At 38.8% G+C, this 15,548-nt stretch overlaps 1 protein-coding gene across 1 annotated transcript in view; it reads left to right on the top strand.

Moving 5' to 3' along the window:
* Positions 1–15,548, top strand: part of SLC1A3 (solute carrier family 1 member 3) — a 64,329-nt gene that overhangs the window by 12,169 nt on the left and 36,612 nt on the right. The window contains exon 3 of the mRNA XM_425011.7: positions 8,865–9,002. Within this exon, the coding sequence (XP_425011.2) occupies positions 8,865–9,002 (138 nt within the window). The remainder of the gene's footprint in view (positions 1–8,864; positions 9,003–15,548) is intronic.

Here is a 15,548-nt window from a genome sequence, read left to right on the forward strand (position 1 = left end):
TGTGCTTGCAGCAGTGCAAATGCTCAAAGTCAAGTCCAGGCCCCTCTGCAGTGACAAGACAGCTTGAGTCTCTTAATTTTGAGCTGCAAATTGGGTACCCTACATATTTTAATCTGATTATAAATGTCTATAAAATAAATCACAAATTAGAAAATGCCTCGGGATATTTGCAAATTATAACCAAAGATTGATGCAAGTAGTCCAGAGTGGTTTTTGGAAGGTAACAGCACTCCCTGTATGAAGTAAATCTTCTGGGCCAGTTTCAGAAACGGAGACTGTAGCACAGCATCTGTGCTCAGCATAGCAGCCAGCACCATGGCACTCCTGCAGAGCCTGAGCAGCAGTAACCCATGATATGAGGAACAACTCCAACATCAGTGCAACTCTGATGTCCAGAGAAAATCAAATGTGTGCTGGAAAACCTCTCTTTACAGCCTTAAAATTCTATTCAGATGGAATTTACGGATTTTTTGGCTCTGTTTTCTGATCTTCCATAGCAGGAGTTTCAGCTACACTGCTTGATGTCTGGCAGCCTCAGAAAGCCCATGGGTTGTGTGTTCATGAACAGCGGGCTCAGTAGCACATAGGCAAAGACTTCAGCACACCCTTGAAATGCTAAGCCTGCCACAATCACTGTATACCAGAGGTATCTACTTGTGCACAATAAGCACAGTGCATCCTGACTGAAATAGATTTATTTTATATGTGGACAAGCCAGGTAGTCCATTCTTGTTGCTAGAACTGTCCCATAGCACAATATCACAGGCTCCTCTGCTGCAGTCATGACTAGGATATTCAGCTCTTTTAAACAAGTTCCTCCCTAGCTCCCTCCATTGTATCTCTCAAACAAAGGAGAGTTATTTGTGTCCAAATCAACTCATACTCCTCTTCACTCTCTCCTCCTGCAAGACCTCCTTGGAGTACTTCTCCTTAAGCTCTCTGTTGTATCAGCATCGTGCAGTTAAAAGTGCAAGAACATATAACACAGCTCATATATATACTACTATAGATGGGAGATCCTTTGTCAGGTCTCTTCCAGTTGAGAGCTGTAGAGAGAAATCAGCTGGTTTATTAAGTATGAAACAGAGAAATGCATATTGAACATAATTCATCCTCAAAGGAGGACAGTTAAAGGAATTTTGAGCTACCTATACACTCCAATTCCAGATTACTATAGATGAGGAAGAGTAGCTGATGAGGTTACTCAAGAACATGTTTTTATGATAAATCAAATCAAGGAGGTAGATAACAGAAAATTAACCTCAGTTTAAATCCTTAGTGTTTAACAAATACATGTGCACAAAAGCAGTTAAAACTTAGATCAGCTTAAGTTGTAGATCCTCCATGGCTGTAGCAATTCTGTGCTCAACACAACATTATCCCGCTCAGTTTGATGGAATATATATGTGCCCAGAATTCCCCTGATACAAGACCTGGAGTAAACAAACTGAAATTGTCTCTTCCAAACCAAGGAGATCCGGGGAATGAAGGCTCATAGAGAACTCTCATAGCTATCCCACCAAATACAATTTTTTTGGGAAGGAGCTTTAAAGAGAGTCATAAACTCCAGGATAAACAAAGAGTTGAAGAGACGTAACAAGACAGCACTGGTGACTATACAATGCAAGAAATAGTTTTTAAATGTTTAATAGCAGCTCACTACTCTACTCAGCTGGTAGACCCAAATTAAATGAGCAAACAGAAGTAACTATCTAGCTACTAAAGAACAGCTAGAACAATAGGAGCTAATACTTAAGATATAATTAATAAAAATTTTAAAAGTCACTAACAAGAATATTGCTTCAGTATGCAAATATGTAATACTTAGGTTAGGTACTTAGCATTTAGGTTTATCAGAATGGTGACAAAGGGAACATACCTTCCTACCCACACAGAGAAAACCAGAAAGCAAGGAGGGAATAGGTTATTATATACAGAGTGTGGGCAGGAGGTTTGATTAAAAATTATGAAACAAACAAAAAAAAAAGATCAAGAGGTTAAGAAAGATTGTGATTTTGTCGGCATCTTAAAGTATTCCTTATCTCTAGAGGGATTATTTACCTGTTTGTCTTAAGAAAATACACTTGATGTCCTATCTGAAAATGGTTGTTAGGAGAAAAGGTATCAGAACAGAATGGTAAATTAAGCAAAAACAAATGACCCAAAGAAGAGAAGCATTCATCCCAGGGCTCTGCAGGAACATAAGAATGAAATGGTTGTGTGGCTAACAGAAATATACAATGTCCCATTAGTCTGGAAGGAGCCTGGCTCTAGCCTAATTTCTGTCATAGAACAAAATGTTATTTTCTTGCTGGTTACGAGGTTTTCTGAAAGATCATGCTTAACAGCGATTATTTTAGTGACCATTCTACTTAGTCTAAGGAACTCTATTCCAGTTACATGGATATTTCCTATTTCCTGCTTGAAAAGACGAAGTAAGTCTGTACTTAATCTTCTGAAGAAAAGGAGTTCACATAACAGTGACTTGGGATCTACTGAGAAAAAGCAGAATATCTAGAGTAACCTCCTCTAGGGAAACCACTTTGCAGAAGGTTGGACTAGACGACCTCCAGTTGTCCCTTCCAACCCCTTTGGCTCTTTGATCTCATTTAGAGAGCATTTTTTCACTGCAATTTATGAACTAAGTAAACATTTCCACTTGACACAAAGCTGAGTGACTTATGATCAATTAAAAAGGTAACATACTAGATTTTGTACAAAAATATACAGAACATAGATGTTTAAAGAATATAAACTCCAAGAAATTTTATGGCTCTCTTTCCCATGTGTTCCTGATGTGAGAGAGAGAAGGGAAGCTTTTAAAGACTCATTTTAAAATTGAAAATACTTCTTCAGCAGAACTGCTGCTATTGTTCACTTAAAAATATCTTGCCATTTCTTGGAAGCTTCCTTACTTTTTTAAAGTTATCAGTTATGTGAAGTAGAGAAAAAACTCATCCTTCGCTCTCTATTAAATTTATATATGCAATTAATTGAGGTAAGCCAATTGCAGCTCTCCGCCATCTATCAGTGTTTCCAGTTATCCAGAGAGGTCCCAGAGGATTGGAGGCTTGCCGATGTTACTTGCATCTACAAGAAGAGCCATAAGGAGGATCCGGGAACTACAGGCCTGTCAGCCTGACCTTGGTACCAGGGAAAGTTATGGAGCAAATCATCTTGGGTGAGATCACATGGCATGTGTGTGGCGTCCAGGGGATCAGGCCCAGCCAGCATGGGTTCATGAAAGTCAGGTCATGCTTGACCAACCTCATCTCCTTCTATGACTTGGTGACCAGACTGGTAGACGAGGGAAAGGCTGTCCATGTAGTCTACCTAGACTTCAGCAAAGCCTTTGACACAGTCTATCACAGTATTCTCCTGGGGAAACTTGCTGCCCGTGACCTGGACAGGTCCCTTCTTTGGGTAAGGAACTGGCTAGACGGCCATGCTCAACAGGAAGTGGTTAATGGAGTTAAGTCCAGCTGGTGACCCGTTTCAAGTGGTGTTCCCCAGGGGTCGGTGCTGGGGCCCATCTTGTTTAATATCTTTATTGATGACCTGGATGAGGGGATTGAGTGTACCCACAGTAAGTCTGCAGATTACACCAAGTTGGGAGGTGGTGTCGATCTGCCTGAGGGTAGGGAGGCCCTTCAGAGGGATCTAGATAAGCTGGATCACTGGGCTGAGGTGAACGGGATGAGGTTCAACAATGCGAAGTGCCAGGTCCTGCACTTTGGCCACAATAATCCCATGCAGCACTATAGGCTTGGGGATGAGTAGCTGAATGATTGTGAAGAGGAAAGGGACCTGGGGGTGTTTGTTGATGCTTGGCTGAACATGAGCTGACAGTGTGCCCAGGTGTCCAAGAGGGCCAACAGCATCCTGGCCTGCATTAGAAATAGTATGGCCAGCAGGAGCAGGGAGATAATCATCCCCCTGTACTCAGTATTAGTAAGGCCACACCTCGAGTACTGTGTTCAGTTTTGGGCCCCTCACTACAAGAAAAACATGGAGGCCCTGGGGTGTGTCCAGAGAAGGGCATTGAAACTGATGAGGGGTCTGGAGCACAGGTCTTATGAGGAGCGGCTGAGTGAGCTGGGATTGTTCAGTCTGGAGAAGAGAAGGCTCAGGGGAGACCTCATTGCACTCTACAGCTTCCTGAAGGAAGGTTGTGATGAGGAGGGGTTTGGCCTCTTCTCCCAGGCAACAAACAGGACCCGAGGAAATGGCCACAAATTGTACCAGAGGACGTTTAGGTTAGGCATAAGGAAATACTTTTTCTCTCAAAGAGTGGTCAGCACTGGAATGTCCTGCCAGGAAGGTTGCAGAGTCGCTGTCCCTGATGGTGTTCAAGAGGCGCCTGGATGAAGAGCTACGAGATATGGTTTAGTGGCTTGTGGAAATGGCAGGATGGTTGGACTAGATGATCTTGTAGGTCCTTTCCAACCTTGTGATTCTATGATTCTAAGAAGAGAATTAACTTCCCTGAAGTTCTTGAGTAAGCCCTTAGATCTGGGTAAAGACCCGTTTGTCATCTTCTAAGAGTTATGAGGGGTGGGGGGGGGTTGTTTGTTTTTTCACTGATGTGGTGTTTTAAATGCATGTGTAGATGTGCAACCTTTCTTTCTTCTATGCAGTATAAAGTATCATGTGTATCAGTTTTCTACCAATGTGAGACCAAAGCATATGTAACACAGTTAAGAACATCTTCATTTTCTCCATGGAATAATTTAAAATTAGTTTTCAAATTTAAGTTCAGAAAACTATACATAAGCTGACAACATTCTGGTAGATCATCACAACATTATTTTTGCAGTGACAACATACAAAAAAAAAAGAAAAAAAAAAAGAACTCAGTAACTAAACTGCTCATAAAAACTGAGTATAAAAATATTATTTTTTAATTGCTGCTTCAGACCTGGATTTTAATGCTCAATTCATCACACTTTGATGTTAATCCATTTAAGAAATTTCAAATAAAAGAGTGTTTGTCTGCAGTAGTAAAAACTATTGTTTCCTTTCTGGTACTGCAGCTATTTGGAAGTGAAAAGCCTAGACCAATTCATCAGTATTTTCCTGCTTTAGGAACAAGCAATTCCAAATCATATCTTCTATTTCTGCCACTTCAGTTCCATTCTAATTACTAATAATGTTATTTTCCCCTCTGATCCTTTCAAGTTTTAAATCCTCTCTTGATTGAATTCATGTAAGCTAAATTCTAATTTGAACAACCACACTGGAATAAAAATGCTATAGAATAATTTAGTTAAAAGTTTATTCTGATTGTCATCAGGTTTATCTGCAAAAAGATTGTACATAAATTTGAGAGTATCACTGACAAGTACACCTCAAAAGCCATATTTTTATAACTGTAACCTGATTTTCTTTGTTATGCAAAAATTGTTCTTTTCTACTACTTTACAGATGTACAGAATACAGCTCCTCAATTTAAACAAACACTGTTGATTTTTTTTCCGGAAAAAACAAACAAAACAGACTCTGTTGAGAAATCTGCTCTTTCTAGCAGTGTAGAAATGGTGCACCATTTACTGTTTGAGAGGTTAGGCTCTGATACTGTAGATTAGCTGTTCTTTTCTGTTACAAAGGGTAGACAGAAACCTGCCCTACAGGTTGTGGCAGCATGTTTCACACAAGGCTTTGTTTCGTTAGAATTTTCAGAATTAATCAGAAACTTGAAACTTTTGCTGAGAAAAGCCTGCTCCATTATTTACCCTTCTAAGTCTTGATTGTGGAGGGTGCTAATCCGTACCACTCTTACCAGACACTGATGTGGATAGCTGTTGAAATACTGCACATTTTCCAAGGTTTAATGGCTCATACTGAATTAATGTTGATACCTTGTTGTAGTGCCTTACTTTAAATTATGATTTCATGGTGTTATCTGATTATTTAAAACCTGTAAGTGTTGGCTTTGAAAAATGAATTAGAACAAGTCAAAGCTGTCTTAACTACTTTCATTTTTTGTTTTCACGACCATAATTTTTGTTAATAAAATTTTTACAGACAGGAAGAAATATCCAGTATCTAAGTATTAAACTCAGAACATAAAATTAAATTTCACCTTCATTTATTCTAAAATCAAGAGAGCCTAATAAAATCATGCTGTTCTGCTTTAATTTTCAGACTACAATGAGAAAATCATTTGGTTAAATTCCTTCTTCTGCTGCTAAGATCACTATGTTAACACAATATTCACAGAGATCTGTAAAGTAATTACTAGTCTATTTTATCAGTAGGGAAACTGAGTTAGAGAATGTTTTTTATAGCCTAGGCATGACTTCACATAAATCAACAGTAGTGCTAAGATTAAGGCTGAAGAATTAGTAAATATCAGATGTCAGCCCAGGTCACCAGGGCACATATTTTCCATGTTGCAGAATTATTTTCTTGTAAATTACAGTGTTGGGCAATACTGTAATTATGCACAATGCACATTAGGACAAGAAAAAAAAAAGGTGGTGGGGGGGGGTTGAATACCACCAATAATATTCATTGAAGCAGCCATCCACTTGGGTCCTGATTCTATCTTAGCCAACATTGCACTGCTTGGACAATAGTGGATGAGATAATCAAACCCTTATAGTATAGCAAAAGGACTAGTTCTTATAGCAGCCTCAGAAACCCTCACTAACTTCAGTAAGGCTTTGTATTAGTGCAGAGATTAATCCATGTAGAACTAATTGCAGGACTGGAGCCTAAGTAAGGCTGGTCTAGCCCTATTTGCTTGTTATCCAGTTGTTGAAATGTAGTGCTCATTAAGTGAAGAAACAAAGGGTCTAGATGGATTCTTTATGTCTGAGAAATGTGTTTCCCATATAAAAAGAAAATAATTAGTAACACTGCAGTGGAATTTAAAATCTTAAGAGAAGAAAATACTAATGCAGGTCTTCTGGAGCCCTTCTACACTTTATGGTTCCCTTTCACTTATAAAATCATCTGTGCAAAATGCACTTTGACTTTCTGAGTCCACAAAATATGAATGAGGCTAAAATAAATATCCTCCAGTCCTACGATGCTATTCCACAGAGTGATCTCCATGTTTTGTTCCATTTGTATTCTTAATGTCTGTCTCTCTCCCATTAACACTGTTTTTTTATGTACTACACATTTCCAGACACTTGTAATTTACCCCGTCTTCTGAGTTTCCCAGCAGGTCAGACAGATACAGGCTACTAACATTGGAGTTGTGGTTGTTTCCTTATGCCAACAGATGGCAATAAGCTAGTATAAGCATAGCAACATATTTTAGCTGATAAAATTTTGGAATGAAGATATCTGCTGGTGATTTACAAATCTAAAATCTTATTTAAAAAAAATGCAGAAAGTGATCAAGAACTGGAACTAGATGCTATGCTCTGGCATCTTCAGGACCTGCCCAAGTTCTAGGAAGTTTTATGAGGGAACTAGAATGCTCTGCTGCCCATTATCACTAAGGATGCAGTTCCATGAAAAAATATCAAGACATATGAGTATGCCCAGCTGCCAAAAAAACTGCAGTCCTGCTCTTCTTCAAGGCACATTCCTGTCTGTTTCCTTGTAGAGCCACCAACATTTGTGCAGCTATGCAAAAATATCACCTTAGTGATATTTTTTTTTCTGGCTTTCTGGAAGCCAGAAAAATAAATTATTTTTGCAGCTGAATTAACTATCTGATTCAATTTTCTATACAGCCACAATTAGCCCAAATGCTAGTAATGGTCAGTGGGTAAGAACAGGTTGTGCAGAGATGTGGTGGATGCCTTGTCTTTGAGCCATCCACGGTCAGGTTGTACTGGGCTTTGAGCAATCTTATCTGGTTGTAGATGTCCCTGTTCACTGCAGGGGATTTGAAATAGGTGACCGTTAAGGGTCCCTTCCAATTCAAACTATAAACATGGAGTCTGGAGTGGGAAGGGATAGCTGAGTTTCATCATCCATAAGAGTAAGGAGTGTTCCCGATACAGAATTGTGCTGCCTGGCTGGATATAGAAAGCCTACATCAGATAGGTACCAAACCATTTAATACTCAGTAAATTGCAATGAGTAGTGTCAACTAACCAAATAATTAACCAAATAAGCAAGTAAGGCCATTGGTGCCAGGTGGAGGATGAAATCTTAGAAGTTCCAGCTGTGAATATGGGACTACCCTTGGCTTCCATTTGTAAATATATCTCCAGCATCACTTATCTACTCCCAGCAAGATGAATGGATTCAGACACTCCCTCACCCTACTGCCTCAGGTATTAAAACCTGCCACTTAGTCATGCAGAAAGGCCCTCCCACTCAATTAGCTGCTGCTTTGCAAGTGCCTATGTGTCTGAAGGCAGGCATGTATAAAGCTACTCACATCCTGGTGCTGCTTTGCTGTGTGAAGGCCTAACCACAAGGGATTTCTCAGCTCACCTCCTGGTTATCTCACCCCATCTGAAGCATGTCTACAGGATCAAGTCCTACAGAGAAGGCAGGCATGGGCAAGACTTCTGAAGTCTGGTGGCTAGCATGCACATGCACTGCATATATGATTACATTCAGAATCCTAGAATTCAAAGAACTCAGCCACAGTATTAAGGACAGTTTCCTTTTCATTAACAGTCAAGATTACCTTTTACATAAACCCAGATTATATAAAATAGTAATGAAAATAACATTCTGAATCTGTAAGAAGTAATTCACTGCCTCCAGTAGAGCTACTCATACAGGTGGTTCATATTTGAGATCGGAGTGCAGTCTAGAACATAACAAAAGCTGCATGTTTTATAGTTTGTTAGCATGTTTTGTCAAGTGATTACTGTACAACTACTCATATTCAGATGTTTACTACTGCTTCAGAAGAGTAAATCATAACATCTTTTCCCTCTCTACAGGTGTAATCCTTGGATTTTCTCTCCGATCATATAAGATGAGCTATCGGGAAGTCAAATACTTTTCATTTCCAGGAGAGCTACTCATGAGAATGCTGCAAATGCTGGTCCTGCCACTAATTGTATCCAGCTTAGTTACAGGTAAAAATATTTGTTGTTATTAATTTTATAAAGATGTGCCACACACCAAATAACAAAAAACAAATCTATTCTAGAGACCACGTAGCAAAAGTTTTGAATTAATATACAAAGAAACTAAAGAAGTTTTTCCCAGTTCCAAGACAGTATAACTGTATGTTACTATATGTAGCTGCTGTGAAGTAGAATCTTTTTCTCCTACTGTCTGAAGAGATGTTTCCCTCCACAATAACCTACTGTTATCAAAGAGAACAAATCTCAGAAAAATGTTTCCAAGACCCAAGAAAGTTCCAACTATTGATTGAGGTCAATAACCTGTGAGACTGATCTGTAAAGCTTTATTTCCTGTTCCCTTAGTAACAGATTAAAAAAAAAAAAAATAGGTCATACATAGATTATTTGGATGAAACTTCTTTCCATCAGTTCTGGTTTTCTTTCTTCAGGTTAGCGACTCTGTTAAGCTTCTTTACTAAGCTGTTCCTTCAGCTAGAGATGTAATAATTTATTTCATAGAATCACGTGCACCTTGTCATTCCACCTGTTTCATGGAAGCTGTAATATTTCTTTACAAATATTCAGGATGCATCTGTGATGTGTTTATCCTGGTAATAATATAAAGAAAGGAAAACAAAAACTAAGCAAGTCAGTGACACAGCATGGGAAAAAAAACCACATACTGTTCAGTCCTTGGTCCCACACATCCAGTGTACTGCCTTCATTGTCAGAGGATCCTGTTCTCTGCTTCATTGACTTTCAAACATTTTGATACTAGAATCTCCTCTTATGAATGCAAATAAGTGCTGACACCATCTTCAAGGATGTTAAAGACTATGTACATACAGAAGTTGTTTATTTAACAGCAAAAAATTATCAAAGGTATTCACTGTTCTAATATCACTTGCCTTCATGTATTTCAAAGAGAAATAAATGCTTGTTTTTACACACACACTTCGTAAGGACACTGAAAGCTTAATGCATGCTGAGACTAGCAATAAATGTATGAATCTTGTGTTGGAAAAAATGACAGTTTTTATTCTCAGCCAGTGTATACTCTATTGCTTGTTTCTGCTTACTGTCTTGTCCCTTTCACCTGCAAAACTCTTCAGGTTGCACAAGCATTTACAGAAGAACCACTAAAAATGAAAAGGAAGAGAGATTTACCCTTCCTCAGTATCAGCTGAGACTCATGTTGTTGCTTTTGTTGATCCAGTAAGACAAGAAATTTGGTAGAATTCACTTACTTGCAAAATTCTGTAGAAGCACTTTGTTCAGGTATAGATCTTCAGATGCAGAGTCACAGATTTCAGAAGGAGTTGGCCTCAAATTAAAACAAGCTCATTTTGAGTATCTACAGGTCTCTAGAGGGATTTGTCAAAGTTTTCAGCTAATTCTAGTTTGGAAAGGATCTTCCATCCCTGTATTCAAACAATACTTTTTTTTTTTTTTTTTTTTTTTTGTAAAAATCATTTACAATTTTATATTGATGTTTTTGACTAAGAGAATTGTTGTCTATCTAAGAGATTCATCTAATTATCATGCAAATGCCTTGCAGTGCTGAGTGGAATGCTCTTAGAGTTTCCCTTTAAAGCAAGAACATTTATTATTAGGGTGACTTACAATACTCAAATTTCTTTAGTCTGGAAGGGAGTAATCACAGAAAACTCAATGCAATTTGTAAATGATAAATCTCATTCTGCTAGAAGAATTCTTAAATACAACATTATTGTGTCCTTTTTTGTTGAACTACAAGAAATTTCTCAGCTTCTTGCTAAAAACTCTGGAAAAACTGTTTTCTGCAATTTACAACCTCATTTAGTACAATAGTTTTAAACTACAAAGGTGTTCTTATATATTTGATGCAGAACTCTCACAATCATGTAACTACAAAGGTATTATTCAATAACTAAATAACAATGTATAACCTTTTTAGTTATACTACCATAAAATTACATAAACAATGTTGGGTTGTTTGATACATTATAAGCTAATTCATTGAAGAAAAGTCTTATCCTTCTCAAATCACTTTTATAGCCACTCTGTGAATCAAACTTGAGCCAAATTTCTTATTTCCTGTATTTTATTTGGCAAAAGTGTAAGCATAAGTTTCCTCCAGAGTCCTACATGCTGACAGCATAATATTACATAGTATTATAATATAATAATATTTCTTCCCACTTCAAATTATCTGAATAAATATTTTTGCTGTTAGCAGGCATTACAGTGTGTCCTAGAGATGATGATGTTCTTGGTTTCCATTTGTATTTATGTGTGTGCAGTATAACTAGTTTTGAGAATGGCACCAGAATGTAACATGTTAGAAGTGTTAGAATTAAGTTCAGCACAATTACATTCCTATGTAATAGCTATAGAAACTGTGGGCTGTTACATAAGTGACAAATATATGTTGAAAGTGAAGAGTTCTATGCTCCAAGTAAACAGTTCTGACAGTTATCCACAGACTCTGATAGTGAAAATAGGACTATAAATAGTAAAGTCAACTCAGTAATGTTTCTCTACAGACTGTTTCAGCATTTTCACAGAAGAAACAATACAGAATCCCATTCAGAGATCACAGAATCATAGAATGGCCTGGGATGAAAAGGACCACAGTGATTATCCAGTTTCAACCCCCTGCTATGTGCAGGGTCACCAACCACCAGACCAGGCAGCCCAGAGCCACATCCAGCCTGGCCTTGAATGCCTCCAGGGATGGGGCATTCACAACCTCCTTGGGCAACCTGTTCAGTGCGTCACCACTCTCTGGGTGAAAAAATTCCCCCTAGTATCTAACCTAAACCTCCCCTGTCCCAGTGTAAAACCATTCTCCCTTGTCCTGTTACTATCCACCCTTGTAAACAGCCGTTCCCCCTCCTGTTTATATGCTCCCTTCAAATACTGGGAGGCCACAATGAGGTGTCCCCAGATCCTTCTCTTCTCCAAACTAAACAAGCCTAGATCCCTCAACCTTTCCTCATAGGAGAGGTGCTCCAGCCCTCTGATCATCTTAGTGGCCCTCCTCTGGACGCACTCTAAGAACTCCACATCCTTCCTGCACTGGGGGCCCCAGGCCTGGATGCAGTACTCCAGATGGGGCCTCACAAGAGCTGAGTAGAGGGGGACAATCACTTCCCTCTCCCTACTGGCCACCCCTTTTTTGATGCAGCCCAGAACACAGTTGGCCTTCTGGTGGGCTGTATGCGCACACTGCTGGCTCATGTCCAGCTTCTTGTCCACAAGGACCTATAGCTCCTTCTCCACAGGGCTGCTCTCAAGGAGATCTTCCCCCAGTTTGTATAAATACCTGGGATTGCCCCGACCCAAATGCAGCACCCTGCACTTGGCCTCATTGAACCTCATCAGGTTTTCATGGGCCCACTTCTCCAGCCTGCCCAGGTCCCTCTAGATGGCTTCCCTTCTCCCTAGAGTATCAGCCGCACTACTCAGCTTGGTGTCATCTGCAAACTTGCTGAGGGTGCACTCGATGCCGTCATCTGTGTCATTGATAAAGATGTTGAAGAGCACCGGTCCCAGGACTGACCCCTGAAGGACACCGCTTGTGACCAGACTCCACCCTGACACAGAACCACTGATCACAACCCTTTGGCTGCATTCAGCCAGCCAATTCCTAATCCATTGAATAGTCCATCCTTCAAATCCATACCTCTCCAATTTAGAGAGAAGGATGTGGTGAGGGACTATGTCAAATGCTTTGCAGAAGTCCAGGTAGATGACATCCACCACCCTTCCCTCATCCACTGAAGCCATCACTTCATCACAGAAGGCCACCAGATTGGTCAGACAATATCTGCCCTTGGTGAAGCCATGCTGGCTGTCTCAAATCACCTCTTTATCTTGTATGTGCCTTAACATAGCTTCTAGGCGGACCTGCTCCATGATCTTCCCAGGCACAGAGGTGAGGCTCACCAGCCTGTAGTTCCCTGGGTCTTCCTTTCTCCCTTTCTTAAAAATGGGAGTAACGTTTCCCTTTTTCCAGTCACCAGCAGCAGACAGCCATGTTTTTTCAGATGTGATGGAGAAGTGTTTACTCACATGTGACTTCTGACTTACCATTACTATACGTGGCTCAAGCAGTTTTCTCCATGAGATTGTATCTTCTGATCTTTATGTTACCAGGCATGTACTAACGTTTGCTTGGGAGAAAATTGAGGTTATTTGCATACCATTCACCATCTTTTATTGTTTAAAGGAAAGTAGGATTATATGAATATCTGTATTCCTCATCTTTTGTGGTGTATGCAGAAATCCTATGCATACTCTATGCCAGTCTTTATTCTCAACAGTCTTACAAATGTCAGATCACCTAAGTCAGCATTCTCAATCAGTATTTCTTACAAAGCCAAATTAAGGCATAAAGCATGAGGTAGCATAAATAGAGAAATAGAGAAAATTTCTATGTTATGACCAAATTTGGCCTGACTTATACAAACACAAGGCTAACAGTTTTGTTCCATTCCTGCTTTGAATTTGCTGTAGTTATAGGAGTTCCAAATATTTTATACTTTCTTATTTTGTTGTAACTTAAAGCATTTAACATAAGCAATTTGCTTGACGTAATTACTTTGAAATATACAGTGTCCCTAACAGTTATGTAAAATAAATATATACGCATGTGCTAACAATTCTACTCATGAAAAAGCCGAATACTGCTAGATTTGCACCAGCATTAAAAATACTATACATTAACATTTTTGAGCTGTTACAGCAAGAATATCACGCAATTAAAATTACAGCTCTTAAACTATCCCACAAGTTCTGTCTCCATACTTTATTAAGACAGTTTACAAAAATGAGTAATGACAGGTCTCCATAAAAATTGTAGTTAGAATGTAACATTTGTAAAAAATATTGAAACTAAAGAAATTTTCTAATGCCTATTTGCAAATACTTTGCACAGTTCTGGTCACAACTCTGTCCATGAAATTTTGGAAGCTTGGAACACTACTTTTAAATGCATGTAATCAAATTAAATCAAGTGCATTTCTTTCAGATATATATTTTGCACAAACAAATTAAGAAAACATCCTGCCCTGAAAAATACACCTGCTTAACTCAAGCTGGGTGAAGAGGAAGGGAATTTGGAAAGAGCAGTAGTATAAGCAAGCACAGATGCTGATAGTATATACCACTACATGCTATGGAAAGACCTGACAAAGTGCAGAAACCTGGAATTTCCATGTGTGGATGCCTGCGAACTTACCGCAGATGTACATGTGATGCTCTTAATTTCAGTTCTCAGTGTAGTGCAACAAATGATGATAATGATAACAACAAGTAGTATGGAACATCATAAAGATAAAAATGAAAATGAAAATTAAATTAAAATTAAAAGACACATAAAGAGACTCAAATAATTAATCAAATATAAGTAAAGGAGCAAAGATAATATTCAGTGAATCAACTGAACACATATTCAATTGTTGCAAAGCCAGGTTTTGCCCAGAGAAATTTATGGATGGAAATAGTGGAAAATTAATGCTGTGAAATGTTGTGCAACCTTAGGCTAACCATGTTACTTTTTTGTACCTCTGCTTTCTTTATCCTTTCAGATGTAGAGTTGGCAAAGATTTTTTAATAGCGCTGCTAAGTAGAAGACTACATATGCCGGATATTTTAATGAAGACATGTATTTGTCCTGGCTCAGCAGGCACAAAGAGTATAGCAATTCTAACAATATCACTGTGGAGATGGAAATAAACTTGAGCAAATAAGTACATCAAGAATGGTGTGGGGCCAACCATGAGACAGTTGCTATGGAAATACAATACCCAAAGTTACCTGGTGATAGTTTTTAGCCAGTTATGATGATATCACCAAAAATCAGACATGCATAAATGGACCACGGAACATACTTCTTTTTACTTGATCCAACAAGAATGTATTACTCATGAAGTTAAAAATAATTTCTCCTGAAGTTAGCATGTGGTATGATGGACCTACAATAGGTTGCATGACATGGAGTTGCAGTACATTAGTATGTATCTTCCACTGAGAGCAGCTGTACCTAGTCCCCGATAAATACATAATTCCAGAAAATACTACAGTCCTGAGTTATTAAACTTAAGAAGTTGGGGTTTACTTTTCCAGTAGTTGGCATGAGGTAATAAATGACCTGTCAAGTGCAACTGGATGCAAGTTCTGTTAAATTTCACCAGTATACACTTCTGCTGGAAAAACATTAGCACTTTCTCATTTTGATATTCACAGTGTTCTTTATGACCGTAATAAATTAATAGCAGTGAACATAAAGGACCAGGCTAGAAATCCACTCTTGTTTAGCTTTGTGGGAGAGGAAGATATATTGCATGAAGTCTACAATTAGTTCTAGTGATCTCCTGTCTACTCAGTGACAAGTCTACTGTGGAATAGTGTCATTTACTATAAGGTTCCAGGTGCTCTCTGCTATCGACAACAAATATGTCAATATCAGAAATCTCCCCTTGTTTTCTGTATGTAGAAAAATGGATTTAATCCATACTAATATTCTGCTGAGTTTTAGCACGGAATCAGCAGGTTTCCACAGAGACAACA

Source organism: Gallus gallus, chromosome Z (assembly GCF_016699485.2).
Source record: "Gallus gallus isolate bGalGal1 chromosome Z, bGalGal1.mat.broiler.GRCg7b, whole genome shotgun sequence".
Lineage (NCBI taxonomy): Eukaryota > Metazoa > Chordata > Aves > Galliformes > Phasianidae > Gallus > Gallus gallus.